General features: G+C 44.3%; 1 protein-coding gene across 2 annotated transcripts in view; it reads left to right on the top strand.

Moving 5' to 3' along the window:
- Positions 1–533: 533 nt before the first annotated feature.
- LOC129696529 (serine incorporator 1-like) overlaps positions 534–21330 on the top strand; it is an 84701-nt gene continuing 63904 nt past the window's right edge. The window contains exons 1-3 of one of the 2 annotated variants that reach the window (XM_055634532.1): positions 534–618; positions 15905–16066; positions 20481–20674. In XM_055634532.1, coding sequence (XP_055490507.1) covers positions 583–618; positions 15905–16066; positions 20481–20674 — 392 coding nt within the window. In that variant the 5' untranslated portion in view covers positions 534–582. The remainder of the gene's footprint in view (positions 619–15904; positions 16067–20480; positions 20675–21330) is intronic. The other variant, XM_055634533.1, reaches the window with a different exon arrangement.

The following is a 21330-nucleotide window of genomic DNA, read 5'->3' as shown; positions in this document are numbered from 1 at the left end:
TGTCTCCTAGTGATTAAAATGTGTAATGGGAATGAATGGAAATGGCCAGCATTTCCAGGTCACGATAATTAACTTAAAATACAAATACTTCACAGTAATTACACAGTTGTGAGGGATTTTGTGACCCTTTCAAATGATTTTGTTCAAGAATGTCAGATAGTCGTTTTTCAGACCATGAGAGGGGCGAGGAGGTGCGGGTCGGGGGGTGGGCAACGGGATGTTTTTAAAGGCAGACATGATCATTAGAAGATTAATGGAAAGAGAAACTGAAGGCAGTGTATTCATTCGCATCTATATTCTGTTTCTCATTTCCAAATCAGGATGGCATTCACACTGACCTCCCTCGCCAATAGTTTGCACCTCTGCAGTCTCAGCCGTCCTTTCAATGTTGGAGACGGGGAGGGGGCGGGGGTTGAAAGATGTTTTTATTGTCTGATGAGGAAAGCTGCTCTCAGTTTACCAGCGAGGTCTGGGTGCTGAAGAGACAGGGGCTCACACCTGCTTGACGTCAACTAGGCGGGCAGCGGCGGCGGCGATTCGCCCTCCCTCCCTCCCTCCCAGTCGCTGGCAGACTGCAACAACATGGTCTGGCGCCTGGTCACCACTGTCAGCAGCTGGGTGAGAACAATATAGTAGCGCCGCCGCCCCCCGCTCACTCTCCCACCCGGGGGCTCAGGCAGAAAGGGGGAGGGAGGCGAGGGAAACGTTTGCAACCGTGACTAGTTCTGCGGCGGTGTCCCAGCCTGAAGCATGCTAATTTCTGATACACATTGTGTGTGTGTGTAGCCGGGTGTCCACTGAATGGTTGGGTGGTGGTTTGCTGTGTATGTGCGAGCGTGGTGTCTGATTTGGCGTGAGGATGGTGTATGTGAGTGCGGTGTCTGGATGTGTAGTGGGTGTGTGCGAGATGTGCTGCTCTGTGTTTCGGAGCTAGGTGAGTGCGGTGCCTGTATGTCACCGTAGGAGATGGTGTGGATGAGTTTGTGTGTCAGTGTGCTAGGGGTGGGTGCGTTTGTGCGCTTGTGTGTAGGGTTTGGTGTGTAGCGTTACGTTGGTGTGTGTGTTTGTGGATGTGTGTAGGGGTTTGTGTGTGTAGGGCTGTATGCATTGGTGTGTGTGTAGGGGTTTGTGTGTGTGTGTAGGGCTGTGTGCATTGGTGTGTGTGTAGGGGTGTGCATTTGTGTGTGTGTGTGTGTGTGTGTGTGTGTGTCGGGGTGTTTGAAGAGATGTGTACATTGATGTGTGTAGGGGTGTGGGCATAGATGTGTGTGTGTGTGGGGATGTGTGCATTGATGTGTGTAGGGTGTGTAGGGATATGTGTATTGGTGTGTGGAGGGATGCATGCATTGGTGTGTGTGTAGGGATGTGTGCATTGGTGTGTGTGTAGGGATGTGTGCATTGGTGTGTGTGGCGGGATGTGTGCATTGGTGTGTGTAGGGTGGGGATGCATGCATTAGCGTGTGTGTATGGTGTGTGCGTAGGGGTGTGTGGGGATGAGTGCATTAGTGTGTGTGGGGACGGGCGCCTTGTCGCGTGTGTTTAGGGGGGTTGACCGTTATGAAGGATGGTGCTGATCCTGTGGCAGATCGCTAATTAACGCAGTGGTGCTGAAAAGCATATATTCAAAATCAAACCTATGTCAGAAGATACGGTTCAGATATAATGTTTTTATTTTCACGGGCGGAATTGTCATTTATTTAATGCATAACTTTCCAATCAAACATTTCTCCCGATGCAAAGTGCTGTAGTGACTCGGCGGGGCAGGCAGCATCTCTGGAGAGAAGGAATATGTAGCGTTTCAGGTCGAGGTTGAGAGTTAGGGGAGAGGGGAACAAGAGATATTGACGGCGATGGAGAGATATTCCTTTGTTCCATTTCTCTCTCCAGAGACGCTGCCTGTCCCGCTGAGTTACTCCAGCATTTTGTGTCTGTTTTCAGTATGAACCAGCATCTGCAGTTCCTACTTATATATTTCTCCTGACATCTCGCTCCCACCAGCTATGGTTCGTTAGCGCTGAATGCAACTTCCAGAATCGAACAAAAAAATAATTTTTCAATGACAAATCAGTTTATATTTTATTGGTCGGGTTTAAATATTTAAATATGACTTTCCCAACAATGTTTTGATGACCTACTGAAGTTAATGCACCATTTGATCTGGCATTAACGGTCACCTTGAGGTATCAGCGCGCTTTGCTTTGCGGAAGGAAGTTTGAAACTAAAATCAAATTTCAACGCGATTGTTCGTATTTTAATGTCCCCGTTTTTATGCCTGATTATACAGAGCAGTACATAGATAATAAAAAACTTGCAGTGGGAATATTCATAGACTTAAAAAAAGCATTTGATACCGTAAATCATGACATTTTACACATGAAACTGGATAGGTATGGCATCAGAGGGGATTGGATTGGGTGAGAAGCTATTTAAGAAACAGGCAACAATCTGTAGAAATAGGTGAACATAAATCAACTTACATAAACATAACTTGTGGAGTACCTCAAGGGTCTGTGTTAGGTCCAAAGCTTTTCATAATATACATTAACGACATATGCAGAGTATCAAATAGACTGAAATTGATTATATTTGCCGATGATACGAATACTTTTTATTCCGGTGACAATTTGAAGCAGCTTTTGGAGGTCATCACATCAGAAATGAATAAATGAAAACAGTGGTTTGATGTCAACAAATTGTCTCTAAATTTAAGCAAAACAGATTATGCTATTTGGAAAACAAAACAAATCCTCAAGTACAATTGAAAATAGATAACATAAGTAGAGAAAGAGTATATGAAAATACATTTCTTGTTGTGATCTTAGACCACAAAATCTGTTGGAAACCACATATAAACCATGTCAAAGCAAAACTGCCAAAGTCTATAGCAATATTGGGAAAATCAAGACACATTCTGGACCACAAATCATTACAAACTCTGTATAATACACTCATATTGCCACATCTGAGTTACTGTGTTGGAGATATTGGGTAACACCTACAAAACCAACCTACTGCCGTTATGCACATTACAAAAAAGAGCAATAAGAAATATCTTGAACATACCAATTTATTATTCTTAAAGTCATATACACTGAAGTTCACCGATCTGGTTAAATTTAAGTGCAAAAAATCATGTACTAAGCAAAAAATAATTTACTTCCAGGAAATATACAAAAACTGTTTATGGAAAGACAGGGCTGGTATAATTTGAGAGGGGGACTTAATTTTAAAAAACTCAATGGCAGAACAACTCTTAAAAGTATATGCATAGCAATCTGTGGGGTGAATTTGTGGAATGGTCTGGAACAGGAAATAAAACTTAGCATAACCATAATTCAGTTCAAAAAGATGTCCAAAAACACTTTTTTAAAAGGATATTGTGATGAGGATGGGTGATTGAGTGGGATATTTGTTATACTGATTGTATTGGGAAAGGTGATTATAGGGTGATGGGTTGTATATATGACTAAGAGATACTGTGTAGTATCTGAGGGTTTTTTTCTTTTTTTTTTTTTTTTTTTTCTTTTTTTTGTATGGCTTTGTAAATATTTGATTGGTGTATAAATGTAAATAATTTGGAGTACATATAGCTGCTGGTGTACATATGGTGTACATATAGCTGCTAAATTTGTATAAGATAATTATAAACCATTGAATAAGGGGTGGGAATTACTAAACTTTGGCTTCTTCCTGCTCCTTTTCAGACACACACGATTCATTTATTTATAAATATTGTTTATGACGCTATAAATATTCTTGTTTTATTTTTTGCATGCTGTTTCACACTTGCTTTTTATTCTTTTATTCTTTTCGAAATAAATAATTAAATTAAATAAAAAAATAAATAATAACAGAGGGAACCTTATTCCTGCCCAAGATGATAGTATAATATTTTCCCAAAGCTCACCACTCTATTTTATTTTACAAACTTTGTTTTCAATAGAACCATTCGGCCCGAAGGTCCATGTAGACCATGATGCCAAGTTAGACCAATTTACCCTGCCTGCTTGTGATCCATATTCCTCCATTACCTGCTTGTCCTTGTGCGTGTTTAAAAGCATTTTAAACATCACCATCGTGTCTACCTCCTGTATCACTCCAGGCACCCACCACCTCTGTGTAAAATAAAACTTGCCCCATACATTTCCTTTAAACTTTGCCTCTCTCACCTTAAAGCTATGCATGCCTTCTCCTGCCCTTCTTCTCCTCCCCCCCCACCCCCTATCGTCTCCCAATACATTTCCATCCTATATGTTTCTCACCTCAGTCCACCCACCCTGCCTATTTATATAGGATGGTGAATGGTAACTCACCGTCCTCAAAGCTTTACTCATTGTCGCAGGGGAGAACATGATTTCTATAAAAGTACCAAACAAAAGGAGAGCTGCTGTTGAAAGTGTGCGGGCCAGGCAGCGTCTGTGTAGAGGAGTGAATATTTGATGTTTCCGGTCTAGATCCTGCCAGACTGAGTCCATTTCCCTCCTTAGATGCTGCCTGAGCTGTTGCGTTCTCTGTCTGCTCTCCGTTTGTTTTACTGTGGATTCTAACAACTGCAATGATGAATCGAGGACCAGAGAACATAGGTTTAAGGTGAAGGGAAAAAGTTTTAATAGGAATCTGAGGGGTAACTTTTTCACACAAAGGGTGGTGGATGTATGGAACAAGCTGCCGGAGGAGGTTGTTGAGGCAGGGACTATCCCAACATTTAAGAAACAGTTAGTCAGGTACATGGATAGGACACGTTCAGAGGAATATGGACCAAACGCGGGCAGGTTGGAGTAGTGTAGCTGGGATATGTTGGCTGGCAGTAGCGGACTGGGTCTAAAACTATTGGTTGCCAGGAGACAAAGGGGGCCCACTTCATCAGGGGCCCACTTGCCATTGGGCAAGCTGACACCCTGACCAGTCCGCCACTGTTGGCTGGTGTGGGCAAGTTGGGCTGAAGGGCCTGTCACCACATTGTGTCACTCTATGACTCAATGCAGCCTCCTCTGTCTCCATTCTGAAGAAGCTGACTTCAAAGAAGTTTAAGAATAATTACATGCCTCCATCAGGCTCCCGTGCACATATTGAGAAGGTGGATACACTGGGGGGTCAAATTTGCATTGTGGGTGACAGCTTTTTACCCAGTTTCCATTAGCAATGGGACCCTCCCCATCACTGCCACCATGATATTTGGCAATTAAGTTGCAAGAGGTAGGCAGGCGTCAAATCAAAGCCTTAGAATTTTTCCAGCATGCTTAGTTCTGGGCAGGTGGTGTCCAGGATGCCCCAGAGAGGGACAAGCCATTGACAACTCATATTTGTGAGTTCTATGAGGATTATTTCTTCTTACTTGGACTCACAGTGACATTTGCAACAGTTTTGAGATTTCCTGAAATGATCTTGCTTTGGCAAAGAACCTGAATTATTTATTTATAAATTCTGTCACAAAATATAAGCCTCGTGGGTGAGGCCTTTTGAGATGGTAACGGCAAACACATAAGCTAGAGAGCGCAAGTTCAGTAAACAGGACAGTGGTTGAGGAATGTCTGTTAGTTTAACTTGCATTTATTTCAATGCAAGAGGCTAGACAGATAAGGCAGATGAACCCAGAGCATGGATAAGAACATGGGACTGGGATATGTTTAAGAAAAAACTGCAAATGCTGGAAAAATCAAAGGTAGACAAAAATGCTGGAGAAACACAGCGGGTGAGGCAGTATCTATGGAGCGAAGGAATAGGCGACGTTTCGGGTCGAGACTGATGTGGGGGGTGTCTGGAAAAAGAAAGGAAGAGGCGGAGACAGTAAGCTGTGGGAGAGCTGGCAATGGGAGGGGAAGGAGGGAGAAAGCAAGGACTACCTGGAATTGGAGAAGTCAATGTTCATACCGCTGGCGTGTAAACTACCCAAGCGAAATATGAGGTGCTCCTCCTCCAATTTGCAGTGGGATGCACTCTGGCCATGGAGGAGGTCTAGGACAGAAAGGTCGGATTCGGAATGGGAGGGGGAGTTGAAGTGCTGAGCCACCGGGAGATCAGGTTAGTTAATGCGAACTGAGCGGAGGTGTTGGGCGAAGCGATCGCCAAGCCTGCGCTTCGTATCGCCGATGTAGAGAAGTTGACACCTGGAACCGCAGATGCAATAGATGAGATTGGAGGATGTGCAGGTGAACCTCTGCCTCACCTGGAAAGACTGCTTGGGTCCTTGGATGGAGTCTAGAGGGGAGGTAAAGCGACAAGTGTAACATTTCCTGCGGTCGCAAGGTAAAGTACCAGGGGAGGAGGTGGTTTGGGTGGGAAGGGACAAATTAACCAGAAAGTTACGGAGGGAGTGTTCTCTGCAGAAAGCCGAAAGGGGAGGAGATGGGAAGATGTGGCCAGTGGTGGGATCCCGTTGGAGGTGGCGAAAATGTTGGATTACATGTTGTATGTGACGGCTGGTAGGGTGAAAGGTGAGGACAAGGGGGACTCTGTCCTTTTTACGAGTGGGGTGGATGGTGAGTGAGTGTGGAGTTATGGGATATAAAGGAGACCCTGGTGAGAGCCTCATCTATTGCCGAAGAGGCCCTAAAGAATGAGGACATCTCCGATGCCTGGTTTGGAACACCTCATCCTGGGTGCAGATGCGGCATAGACGGAGGAATTGGGAGTAGGGGATAGAATCCTTACAGGAAGCAGGGTGGGAAGAAGTGTAGTCCAGATAGCCATGGGAGTCAGTGGGCTTATAGTAGATGTCGGAAGATGCAGTAGACGTAGTAGATGTCGCCTCGCCCAACACCCCAGCTCAGTTCGCATTAACCAACCTGATCTCCCAGTCACTCAGCACTTCAACTCCCCCTCCCATTCTGAATCTGACCTTTCTGTCCTGGGCCTCCTCCATGGCCAGAGTGAGTGCCACTGCAAATTGGAGGAGCAGCACCTCATATTTTGCGTGGGTAGTTTACAGCCCAGCGGTATGAACATTGAATTCTCAAATTTCAGGTAGTGCTTGCTTTCTCCATCCCTCCTCCTGCCTTCCCAGCTCTCCCATAGCCTACTGTCTCCGCATCTTCCTTTCTTCCCCCCCCCCCCCCTCCCCCCCACATCAGTCTGAAGAAGGGTCTCGACCCGAAACGTCGCCTATTCCTTCACTCCATAGATGCTGCCTCACCCACTGAGTTTCTCCAGCATTTTTATCTACCTGGGACTAGGATATTATCGATATTATGGAAACATGGCTGAGTGAGAGACGGGACTGCCAACACAGTGTTTTTGGTACCAATGCTACAGGAGAGATAGAGGTGTTGGTAAGAGATGGTGTTACAGTTTTGATTTGAGAACATCACTGTGGTACTTAGAGAGGATCTTCCTGGGGGATTATCCAGTGATATGGGTGGAAATGAGAAGTGGGTAATCACAATGATGGGATTCTTCTATAGCCCCCTCTCTCAATAGTCAGTGGGAGTTAGAGGGAGAAATATGTAGGGAGATAACAGATAGCTGGAAGAATTACACGGTTATTTTAGTAGGGTATTTCCAAATATTGACTGGGACTGCCATTATGCCGTGTGCTTGGATGGGATGGAATTTGTAGTGAATTTAGTAAAAATTTTCCAATCAATATGTAGATAGCCATATTAGAGAAGGGGCAAAATTCAACTACCTCTTGGGAGAAAAGGCAGAGCAGGTGACTGAAGTGTTAGTGAGAAACCACTTTGGGACCAATTACCATAATTATATTAGTTTTTAAATAGTTGTGAGAACTATGAGAGCAGCCTTGAACAACTACCTACCTCCTATATGGATTGAAGGGCGTGTTGGAGCATGTGTAAATCAGGAGAGCAAAAAAGATGGCACGTAATAGGTTTTGAAGATAAGGTCAACCCCCACCCCTCCAAACTTGGGGCAATTTATTAAAGCCATTTAATCTACAATCCTGCATGTCTTCATGATCTGTGAGGAAAACGGAGCACCCAGAGGAAACCCATCCAGTCACAGGGAGAACGTGCAAACTCCACACAGACAGCAGCTGAGGTTAGGTTTGAACCTGGGTCTCTAGCATTGTGAGGCAGCAGCTCTATCAGTTCTTGGTTCCTCTCGGTTGCTTGGTCCTCCAAATATTCCAACTGGAATTTAAACTGGAGGTGGTGAGGGGGGGGGGGGGATCAAGCCAGAAAGGGTAATACAAAACATAACAATAAGAAAGATCTTTAACATAAAAACATAAAAACATCCCCCCACAATGGTTTCCATTATGAGGGAAAGCACAATGTCCAGTCCCCATCCCCAGTTCACCCATAGTCGGGCCTATTGAGGCCTCCACAGTTGCCTCTATGGAGGCCCGATGTTCCAGGCTGTTGCTCCCGGCATCGGGAGAGTCCTCTCAGCGGCTTGGGACACCTGGAACGGCCGCTTCCTTACCGTAGACCGCGGCTTCCGAAGCCGACAAGGCCGCGCCAGTTGGAGCTCCACCACTGCCGATCTCATTGAGAGATCCCAGGCTCCCGTTGTTAAGTTCAGCGCCGCCGCCCACGGCTGGCCGCTCCACAGACCCGCAGCTCCGCGCTGTTTTTTCTCGGCGGTCTTCAGCTCACCGGAGCTCCAGCGCGGTGACCCAGGCAAGGCATTGCCCGCTCCATTCCGCGATAGCCTCCAGCGCTGTGCCACCGCCGAAGCCGAGGTGTTGGGTGGTCCCTCAGGAAAACGCCGCTCCAGGCCCGCTGGTAGGCCACGAGGACGGGTCGACGGTGCAGCCCGGAGAAAAGTTGCCTCTCCGACCAGGTAGGGACCCTAGAAAGTAGTTTCCCCCTCCCCCTCCCCCACATAAAAAAGTCTAGACCTCCTAAAAACAAAACACTAAAACTAACTAAAAATAAAAAGAGGGGAAAAGACGGACAGCTGCTGGCTAGGCAGCCATACACAGGATGCCCCTGTTGCACCACTACAATGGCCTTGATTGGAGTCTATTGATCTACCGTATCATCTGTCTAGTTGAATGCCATTGATTGCACTTTCTTTCACATTCCTGTTCTCTTTGTTCCGTTCGCATCCAGCATTGGATTGGAAATAATATTTATTTACAGGTTAATCCATATTAACTGTGTTAAAAATAGCCTGGCTTACCTTAAAGGTCTATATAAGATAAACTCAATTATCTGCATGAACTGACTTGAATAATTAGTTACAATTATAAATGTAAACACGTCAGGTCTAGAAACAGGAACATTACAGATTGATGAAGTTAAATAATGTCATGAATAAAAGTTTGAAAATCATTTCATTGCACCCGAAAAGTTTGCAGGACAAAGAAAGCTGCTGTTTTAAAAATGACAGAATTTGCAAGAATATGCATTTATATATTGAACATTGACACAAAATGCTGGAGTAACTCAGCAGGACAGGCAGCATCTCTGGAGAGAAGGAATGCATGACGTTTTGGGTCGAGACCCTTCTTCCACCTAGACCCGAACCGTCACCCATTCCTTCTCTCCAGAGATGCTGCCTGCCCCCCCGCTGAGTTACTCCTGCATTTTGTGTCTATCTTTGGTTTACACCAACATCTGCAGTTCCCTCTATGCATTTATATATTACGTATTAATATTGAAAAACTTCCCAAAGCTCTTCACATTCAAAAGAAAACATGACATCAATAATTGAAAAACATAAGAAAGGTAACGAAGATTGCTCAAAGACTTTCGTGAAGAAATTGTTCTATGATCTAGTTCTGGTGTATAAAGCAGTATTCTATCTCACCTTAACATTGTGAAAGATGCAAGATAAGTACAAACTTAAATTGCAAAGTTCACAATACAGCATTCCATAGAAACATAGAAAATAGGTGCAGGAGTAGGGCATTCGGCCCTTCGAGCCTGCACCGCCATTCAATAGGATCATGGCTGATCATCCAAATCAATATCCCATACCTGCGTTCTCTCCATACCCCCTGATCCCTTTAGCCACAAGGGCCACATCTAACTCCCTCTTAAATCCAGCCAATTAACTGGCCTCAACTACCTTCCGTGGCAGGGAATTCCACAGATTCACCACGCTGTGTGAAAAATGATTTTCTCATCTCGGTCCTAAATGACTTCCCTCTTATCCTTAATTCCCTTAATAACTCTTATTCCCTATGCAACATCATGCTAAAACAGGCAATGTTGGCATCAGTACTTTATTCCCAAATGACGCATTGAAAGTTCTTGCAGTTGTCTGCATGTGCCAAAGCAGGCACGATCTTTGCAGCCAGCTCTTAAAGGACCATATTACGACAGTTATCTTCCAGATGCAGAAAAGTATTGCTATTGAATGAATGGGCATTGCAATGATACCATAGACTGAGTACTGCCAGGGGGTAAAAAGGACTTGGACAGTCTGCTGAAGAGTAATGTCCACAGGAGACATGATCCACAAAAGCCCATGGAGACCATCCAGAACTAAAGCCAAATGCTCCTGTCAGCAAGTTGACAGGGAGGCCCCTGTAGATATAAATGTGATCCATGAATGCTTCAACTTTGGGGAAGTCCCAGCTGCTATCGGGCAACTGAATCATTCTATGAACAACTAGATAGTGGGCCGGAGCTACTCATTGGAGACCCTTGGACAATCTTTAATACAATGTTACTGGACTTTATCTTGCACTAAACATTATTCATAGAAACTTAGAGTCAAAGGAAACAGGAGGGGTGAGAGGTTTAGATGGGAAACGGTTTTGATACAGGTTGTGAAACAAAATTATAAACTCAGTGACATTGCAGATGGGAGGTGGATTCGTAGTGGAAGAAATTAGTTGGTTTTAACATTGGCTTGGAAGAAGGGGTCAGAAGGTAGTTATTGAAGGTAGTTTCTGATTGGAAGCGTATGGGTGGAGTGCTGCAGGGGTTGGTGCTGGGTTTGCTGCTGTTTATTAAGTACATTAACGATTTAGATGACAATGTAGTTAGCTTGTGAGTAAATTGGCAGATGACACCAAAATAGATGGTATAGTAGACAGTGGAAAAAGGTGATGTAAGTTTACAACAAGATCTAAATCAGTCGGGAAGATAGGCCAAGGAATGGCAAGTGGAATTTAACTCTGATAATGGACAATAGGTGCAGGAGTAAGCCCTTCAAGCACCGCCATTCATTGATCATGGCTAATCATCCACAATCAGTACCCCTTTCCTGCCTTCTCCCCATATCCCTTGACCCCACTATCTTTAAGAGCCCTATCTAACTCTCTCTTGAAAACATCCAGAGAATTGGCCTCCACTGCCTTCTGAGGCAGAGAATTCTACAGATTCACAACTCTGGGTGAAAAAGGTTTTCCTCATCTCTGTTCTAAATGGCCTGCCCCTTTTTAAATAAGGGGTAGGCCATTCTGATAAGTGTGAGGTATTGGATTGTGTTATGTCAAACGAAGGAAGGACTTGCACAGTAAACAGAAGTGCCCTGGAGAATGTTGCTGAACAGAGAGATCTGGGAGTTCAGGAGCATGGTTTCCTGACAGTGGCAATTCAGATGGACAGTGGTGAAGAAGGAGTTTGGCACAAGTCATTGTGGGAAAGGTATTGCATACCAAAGTTGGGATGCCATGAATAAACTGCACAAATTATTGATGAGACCGCAGTTGGATTACTATGTGTGGTTCTGGTCGTCCAGAATGCAAGGATGCCATTAAGTTGGAAAGGATGCAAATGAGATTCAACACAATGTTACCTGAACTTGCGGGCTTGAGTTACAGGGAGAGGTTGGATAGGCTAGGACTTTCTTTGTAGTGCAGGACACTGAGGGCTAACCTTATGGAGGTGTACAAGATGATGACAGGTATGGATAAAGGGCCTTTTACTGAAAGACCTGTCACACTTTCACGACATAATTCACGACCTCTGCCGAGTTTGCCCTTGACATACTCGCAGCATGGTCGTCACGAGGTCATAGGAGGTTGTAGGTAGGTCGTAGGTAGGTCGTGATGCTTGTCGTAGGTACTCGTGGCATCACGTAGGTTGGGGCATTTTTCTAACCTGATGAAAAATGTCCACGAGCAAAAAAGGTTGTGAATTAGGTGGTGAAAGTGGGGCAGGCTCTTAAAATGAACATTCACAATCTTTTTTCCAGCATACAGAATTCAAAAATTAGTGTGCATAGAATTAAGTTGAAAGGAGAGAGATTAAAGAGGAACCTCTTTGCCGATGACAATGCATTACTAGCACAGTCGAGACACACCCTTCAAGAGTTGGCAACCTCTCTGGATGAGAATGTATCAATGGTTGGATTAAAGATCAGCTGCCAGAAAACTAAGACTATGCAGACTGGAGACCAGCAGACAACTGATAATCAATGAGGAACATTTGGAAAACTCCACAAGATTTACCTAACTTAGCAGCATAGTCACAGTAGATGATGTAGAGGTCGACATCAACTCCCAAATTGGTACAGCTGCATCAGTCTTCAGAAGAATGCAGCCAATATGGTCTAGTGGCGGGATATCCAAGATGTTAAAAGTCAAGCTCTTCCAGTCCGTAGTCCTCCCTATAGCCCCTTATGCCAGTGAGACATGGAAAATCAATATGAAGATGAAAAAGAAATTGGATACATTCCAACAACGCTGCTTGAGGAAGATCCTGAAGACTAGATACAGAGACCACATCACAAATGAGGAGATCTACCGGGTAACTGCAACAAAGCCTCTCAGCCAGGACATAGAGGTACGCAGGATGAAATTTGCAGGACGTACTCAGAATGTCACCAGAATGTGCACCTAAGATAGCAATGACATGGAAACCTGACGGAAGAAGGAAAAGAGGCCGACCAAAACTCACATGGAGGCGAACATTCCAGAAGGATTTGGAAGCCCGGCACGCTAACCTATCGAGGGTGAAAGACGTTGCACATGACCGAACAGAATGGCGAAAGCTTGCTGCCCAATGCACTCAACAGTGTGGGAGGAACTAAGTCTAAGTAAGTCAGGAACAAGTTATTCACTCAAAGCGCGACTGCTCAGTTGTTGGTAGGATGGTTCAGTTGCTTGTGAGGTGTCTATAGGTGTGGTGTCTATAGACGGTCAAGGGGGGACGACCTCCCCTCCCGCTCCCCCCCTCTCTACCCCCCTCCTCATCCCCTCCTCCTTCCACGTCCCCCTCTCCCTGCCCCCCTCTCCCTGCCCCCCTCTCCCTGCCCCCCTCTCCCTGCCCCCTCTCTCTGCCCCCTCTCCCTGCCCCCCTCTCCCTGCCCCCCTCTCCCTGCCCCCCTCTCCCTGCCCCCTCTCCCTGCCCCCCTCTCCCTGCCCCCCTCTCCCTGCCCCCCCTCTCCCTGCCCCCCCTCTCCCTGCCCCCCCCTCCCCTGCCCCCCCTCTCCCTCCCCCCCCCTCCCTCTCTCTCTTTCTGTCCCTGGCAGGGGGTAGAGAGGGGGGTGCGAGGGGGTAGAGGCAGCAGCTACCCAGGACATAGAGCAGCAGACACCCGAACAGGCACCGGGCCTGAGCTAGGCTGCAGCCGGCATGGACCCGAACGAGGCAGGGAGTGATCTGAGAACGGTCAAAAGTGGAGGGCCAGCCGATCGTGGCTTCCGCGAGGGGAAGCCCACTGACCCGCGTGACAGACGATCGGGCGGGGGAGGCGTCGAGGAGGTCGGCCCCCTTGATGGCCAGGTGTGATCGGGATCACCAGCGAGGAAAAGGCGTCACGATTCCCTGAGTCCCTGCGATCGACGGAGGAATCGCAGGTCTCCATTTAGACGGCCTCTCCCAGACGGAGTAATGGCCACCACGATCAAATTCCCATTGCGCTGTCCCGCATCCTCACACACGCAGTGATAAAGGCCGCCGCTGCAATGTTCTAGAACTTCAAGGAGTCCAGCGGAGCGCGCAGCACGACCTGATCAGCCGTTTAAAAAACCCTAAGTGACAAATTTAAAGAAGTGAAAGTTAAGAAGCCAAGAAGTACAGAAGAGAGAACAGGGGTGACGTCACTCGCAGCGCGAGCAGAGGCAGGCAGATCCATTGTGACAGCGCGAGTAGAGGTAGGCAGATCCATTGTGACGTCATCGGCGAGACCATCTCATTTATTTACCAAGTTATTTGAAATTTTTAAATATTTTCATAAATAACTCAGGAAATAATCCATCAAATTTTCAAATGAGGTGATTTTTGAAATCATGGCATAAATCTCTATTGGAATATGTAAAAATGTCACCGTCAGCGCATCATGTTTTCGAGGAAATGTGAAACACACACACACACACACACACACACACACACAAACACACACACACACACACACACACACACACACACACACACACACACACACACACCCACACAAATTAGGCCATTCGGCTGATCTATCTCTCCCTCCTAACCCCATTCTCCTGCCTTCTCCCCATAGCCTCCGAATGGGGAGGATGTTTCCACCAGTGGGGGAGTCTAGGACCAGAGGTCATAGTCTCAGAATAAAAGGACGTTCCTTTCGGAAGGAAATGAGGAGGAATTTTTTTAGTTAGAGAGTGGTGAATGTGGGGAATTCATGTCACAGACAGCTGTGGAGGCCAAGTCAATTAATATTTTTCGGGCAGAGATAGCTAGATTATTGATAAGTACAGGTTTCGGAGGCTATGGGGAGAAGGCAGGACAATGGGATTAGGAGGGAGAGATAGATTAGCCGAATGGCCTAAATGTGCTTCTATCACATGAACGTGAACTGGCTGATTCCGGGCTAAACCGAGAAATTTCTGTCATTCCCTGAGGCAAAAATGCAAAACATTTAGAAATCACGACTGTTCATATTGCACCACATGCTCAACAGTCTGTAATACGGTTCTTGCAACTGCAGGACTTTAGGTCAAATTAACTAAATAGTTTTAATAATAGTTTTACCAGTCCACAGCAATTTGTGTGCTGTTTCAAGAAATATATCTGACATTTACTTTAATCTTGGCTTTTAGTTTAGTTTAGAGAAACAGCGTGGAAACCAACCCTTCAGCTCACTGAGCCCACACCAACTAGCAATCCACGTACACTAGTCCTATCCTACACACATTAGGGGCAATGTATATCAAGCCAATTAACCTACAAAAATGTATGTCTTTGGAGTGCTGGAGGAAACCGGAGATCCTGGACAAAACCCTCCCAGGTCACTGGGAGAACATAAAAACTCATACAGGCAAGTACCTGTAGTCAGGATCAAACTCAGATATCTGGCACTGTAAGGCAGCAACTCTACCGCTGCGCCACCATGCTGCCTCATGTTTTTATGTTTGCCATGTTTATCCTTTAGGACTTTGGTCAATGTCTAACAGAAAGACTTGGTCTCATTTGGTGTCTCTCATATCCCAAAGCCCTCATGGCCAATGAGGGACTTTTTTTAAAAGGAAATACAGAATATGCCATCCAACCTCTACACGTGTATGGTGGAGAGCATATCATTGGTTGCATCATGGCTTGGTTCAGTCGAAGAATGAAGGAGGCTGCAGAAAGTGATGGACATCGCACAGTTCATCACGGGTATTGACTTCCTATCATCAAAGAGATCTACTGGAAGCACTGTCTCAAGGTGGCATCTCATATCATCAAAAAGTCACACCACTCTGCAGTGCTACCTACTATGACTTCTGGCTCCAAAGTCAACGATGATGTCTTTGCATCTTTAATACTAGGTTCAAATCTGTGTCAAGATATGAATGCCTGGCATAGTTAGGAAGTTGCTGGAATTCTCCATACATTCTGTTAATTATGTAGCCATGTTTTTTTTTTTGCCATTTGGGAGCATATCTCTGAGATTCAGTACTTAGCTGTCCACTGCTATTCTGATCAACAGCAGTATTATTTGCTTGCATTGAAAAAATATATATTCTGGTTGAATAAGTTATTATTCTGGTTGAAAGTTTTGCTTTTGTTTCAGTCATTCATGTGAACTTGCTACAAAGCTAATTTGCTGAGCCAATGTTAAAATTAACCCTTTCCTGTTTACAGATCCCATGTTTGTGTGGTAGTGCTCCTTGTCTGGTGTGCTCATGTTGTCCAACTGGGAGAGCTTCAATTGTAACACGATTGGTGTATACAACTATTTTATTAATTGGTACATCTCTGGCCGGCATTATGCTTGTACCTGGAGTGGAAGATCAATTAAGAAAGGTATGGTGCAGAATCAAACTTGTACAAGTATGTTAATTATCTGAAAATGTTAGATGATGAATGAAAATATCTCCTGCTGATGTGGTAAAAAGTGAACAGACTTCCAATAAATGGTTAGCAAATTGCTCACAAACTATAGGATCTCCTCCAGAATGAATTTTAAGGCTTGTTAAAGGGAGCCCAAGATAAGCCTCATTCTAGGTCTTGTATTGTCTCAAATATAGACAACCGTCACAAACTACATACAAAATTTGATCCGTAACTTAATACCGGAATTTTTGCCATTTATTCTATGCCTAGCTAATAACTGCAAAAGCAAATTGTACATTAAAACTTCATAAACAGTGTATCTACCGTCAGCACTACTAACTTCAAAGGTCCTTGGACATACATGCTAGACTCTCCTATCATTCATTGAGCATTTCTAGCCTTCTTTATCCTCCCTGTACTTATTAGTCTTCACAAGATTATTCACCTCCTTTTTCAGGATTAAACTTCACATGTCATTAAATTTTGCCCATCACACCAACACATCAATAGGTCATTCTAAATGCAATAAAAATGACCCTCCCCACTACAACAACATACCTATTTCGTTCACATTATTTACATACTTGCTGATATATTTCCGCCATTCTTGCCCACATTACAATTATATTTGGGACTGGCAAAGTCCCATAGCACGGAAAAAACACAGTGTAATAAAAAGAGGTCATGGACTTTCTAATTGCAAATTCCAGTCTTGACATCACACCCAGTGCATCCAAAGCCAAATGCAATTTGCCAATTTGCTACGAGATCCCACGAATCAGATTCCCATGTGAGACTTAGTCATTGCCATTATTGTAATCCAGGAACGATCCTCATTTCAACCACAAAACCTGAATAGCACAATATATAAGAAGAACACCAATTATATATGGTACAATAGAATTTGGAAACAAATAAAATTATCTTTAAAATTAAGAAATCTATCACTGTTAATGCCAATAGCGAACAACCCTTTATTTAAACCATCTCTTATTGATAAGACATATAACCAATGGGAAAGTCTCGGAATTAGAAGGATCAGGGATATCGAAATGGAAACCTGCTATCATTCCAACAACTACAATTAAAATTTTAAATTGAAAAACAACCAATATTTTAAATATCTTCAGATTTGCGACTTTGTGAAAAAATATATACAAGGATATCAAAAAGTAACTCCTGACATTGGAAGAAGCAATAAATATTGAAGCTGACTCACAAAAAATAATATCCTATTTATATAATAGTATTCTAAATATAGACCTACCATCGACAGAGGTACTTAGAGAAGAGTGGGAACGGGAAGTAATGATAAAAATTACGAAGGTTTGGGAAAAATACCTGATATATATTCACAAATGTTTCAATTAATGTAAGACATAATCTAATTCAATTTAAAATTGTACATAGATCATATTATTCAAAAACAAGATTGAACAAATTTTATCCAAATATATCCGCCACTTGTGATAAATGTCTAGCCCAAAAGGCAACTATAACACACTCCTTAGTTTCCTGCATAAAACTTTATAGATTTTGGAATGATATTTTTGAAATACTTACAAAATTATTCAAGACAAGAATGGAACCTAATACTGAAATGATTATATTTGGTGTAATGGAAGATTGGAATAAATTGAACACATCTCAAAATCTATTCCTTAACTATGGTTTAATAATAGCAAAAAAATTAATACTTAAATTTTGGAAGGGTACATCAATACCAACGCTTAAAATGTGGATTGCAAGTATGTTGGACACCGCTCATCTTGAGGAAATGTGATTCCTCGTAATGGATAAATCAGACCAATTCATAACGAGTTGGTCTCCATTCGTCGTTTTTTTGGAATCATATGGTGCAACACAATTGTAAAAAATAACTGTTTCAGGACTGGACGAGGGTTGGTCAAGATTATAAATAATGATCTCCTTTTCTTTTTTATTTTATTTTCTTCTCACTATTTTCTCTCTCAACTTTCTTCATTTACTCGTTGTCTTTCTTCACACACTATATATTTCACATCTTTCTATCCTTTACTATCTAACTTCTTTTTCTTATTCTCATCTTTTTTCAATGTAACAAAAAAAAAAAGGAGTTGTACATAAAATGTATTATGAAAATATATATTAGGCACTTTGGTGCCATATGACTGTGCTTACTTCTAATAAAATAAAATAAAAAAATAAATAAATAAATAAATAAAAACTAAGCGAAATGATTTCTCTACTATGAGTGCATGTAATCAGATCAATTTTATTTTCCTCTGAGTGCAGTGCAGAAGCTGTACCTTATGTCAAGTCAAGTCAAGTTTATTTGTCACATACACATACGTGATGTGCATTGAAATGAAAGTGGCAATGCTCGCGGACTTTTGTGCAAAAGACAAACAACCAAACAAACTATAAACACAATCATAACACGCATATTCTTTTACATAATAAATAATGGAAGGAAAAACGTTCAGTTGAGTTAGTCCCTGGTGAGATAGGCGTTTACAGTCCGAATGGCCTCTGGGAAGAAACTCCTTCTCAACCTCTCCGTTCTCACCGCATGGCAACGGAGGCGTTTTCCTGACCGTAGCAGCTGGAACAGTCCATTGCAGGGGTGGAAGGGGTCTCTCATGATATTGTTGGCTCTGGAGTTGCACCTCCTGTTGTATAGTTCCTGCAGGGGGGCATGTGAAGTTCCCATAGTGCGTTCGGCTGAATGCACTACTCTCTGCAGAGCCTTCTTGTCCTTGGCAGAGCAATTCCCAAACCAGATGGTAATGTTCCCGGACCAGATGCTTTCCACCATAGTGAAATGTAGTGAAGAAAACTAATCCTCTCTAAATTGTTTATTAAATGAATAACTGGTAGTTTGTGGATTATTTTCACATTGAATGACTCCACCAACTATCTTAAGGAATCCACTCCAGCAAATGTGCAGCTTTTTGTGTCTATACCCGTTGTTCTATATCCAGCAATGTCCTTGTATCTATACCCACTGTTTCATCTGCAACTGTCAGTATTTCCTTGCACAAGTGTGGCACGGTGGCACAGGGGTAGTTGCTGCCTTACAGCGCCAAAGACCCAGGTGCGATCCTAACGAGGGGCTGTATATATGGAGTTTCTCTGTGTACTTCGTGGGGTTTTTCTGGGAGCTCCAGTTTCCTCTCATGCGCCAAAGATGTATAGGTTTGTAAGGGGTTCACTGGTCGGCGTGGACTCGGTAAACTGAAAGGCCTGTTTCTGCGCTGTAATCTCTAAACTAAAAACTAAACTAAGTGTGAGCTGTGTGGTATTTCTGTGTAGCCTTTACATCTTTGTGGATGTCCAGGACTTGTTGACCATTCGATGCAGGTGTTTTACCAAGTGCACTTTGACATTAGACTCTTCATTGAATTCAGAATGAGAGTCTGAGGCTACAGAGGTACTTCATCATTCACAGCACGCACAGCCATTTCAATGGCAAATTTGGAATGGTCTAGGGAGATATTTAACATTAATTACAATTAAAAGAATATTTACAGGGCATTAGAAGAGATGACATAACCACTAACTCATAAAGATGTGGCAGAATTTGTAGATATTTTAAATATTTAATGAATTTAAATATTTTCAGCTTCAGGTTTTTAATTTATGATTTTAACTGTTGTAAACATTTAACATTTAAAAGTTTGAATATTTCTGAATACTCATTACATTAAGATGCAATTTTGATAGCTTTGACAGCAACTCGGGCGAGGGAGTGACTGAGCGGTAGTTTTATGACCAGGGTTTATTCTGACCCACTATCCCTCCCTCAATTAGTTGAAATTTGTGTTGAGATAGAGCCTGCCATTAGTGTGGTGGTGAAGGTAGGGCAGTGGTGGTGTGGTGATGGTCATTGCATAGCAGGATTTCAAATGAATTGGCTGGACCTTTAAGAAAATAATACATTGAAAGGAAATTTAACATTTACATTTCAACATTCATGCATCTGCACCCACTGTTTCATCTGCAGCTGCCAGTAATTCCTTGCACAAGTGTAGCCATCTAGGCATGTGTCTGAAAAACGACCTCATGTGTTCCCTGGAAGAGGCATAGGTTCACAGTTTAAGACATTTGTCGTTCTCTTTGCAGATCCCTAGTCACATTAGTCTAATTAATTAACTGTCAAATGAATTAATTTTTGGAATTAGTACTGAAGGTCACATGCTGTTGTGGCTTTGCATTTCCTTTTATATAGATAGCCAACAAGTGTTTTGGCTCAAATACATTCAAGCAATGCACGGAAATTGCTTTCTATGCATGCAGCTGTAAAGTACATGGAATAAATCTGTTATGCATATACTATGAGAATATATTAAAAGTTTTTTCTTTCTTTCACCACAAATAATGACACTGAGAAATCACCTTTCAGATTCCAGGATTCTGCGAGTTTGGTGATAATACACAATTGCCTGAAGAGGATGATCCTGCAGTTTGCAGAGTGTTGGTTGGTTACAAGTCCGTGTATCGGACCTGCTTCGGAATGGCCACTTTTTTTTTGTTGTTAGCTCTGCTTATGATCAATGTGAGAAACAGCAAAGATCCCAGGGCCTTGGTGCACAATGGGTAAGTTTACCTTTGCAAGTTCCTTTTTGCAAGTTGCAAGATTGCATATTTGGATCAAGTTTTTTAATTAGATGGTTTTAAAAGAATCATATATCTATTAACAGTCTGTAACTATCCCCCCACCCTCTCCCCCCCACCTCCCTCTCTCCCCCCCCCACCCTCTCTCCCCCCCCCCTCTCCTCCCCCCCCCCCCCTCTCCCCCCCCCCCCCCCCCCCCCCCCCCCCTCCCCTCCCCCCCCCCCTCTCCCCCCCCCCCTCTCTCCCCCCCCCCCTCCCCCCCCCCCCTCCCCCCCCCCCCCCTCCCTCTCTCTCCCTCTCCCCTCCCCCCTCTCTCTCTCCCCCCCCCCCCTCTCTCCCCCCCCCTCCCTTCGCTCTCCCCCCCACCCTCTCTCCCCCCCTCCCCTCTCCCCTCCTCCCTCTCCCTCCCCTCTCTCCCCCCCCCTCCCCCTCCCCCTCTCCTCCTACTCAACTCCCCCCCCCCCACCCCCCCCCCCTCTCTCCCCCTCCCCCTCTCCCCCCCCCCTCTCCCCCCCCCTCTCCCCCCCCCCTCCCCCCCTCTCTCCCCCCCCCTCTCTCCCCCCCCCCCCCTCTCCCCCCCCCCCCCCCCCCCCCCCCTCCCCCCCCCCTCCCCCCCCCCCCCTCCCCCCCCCCCCCCC

This window comes from Leucoraja erinacea, chromosome 4 (genome assembly GCF_028641065.1).
Source record: "Leucoraja erinacea ecotype New England chromosome 4, Leri_hhj_1, whole genome shotgun sequence".
In the NCBI taxonomy this organism is placed as follows: Eukaryota; Metazoa; Chordata; class Chondrichthyes; order Rajiformes; family Rajidae; genus Leucoraja; species Leucoraja erinaceus.
This window is presented reverse-complemented; position numbering and strand designations above follow the sequence as displayed.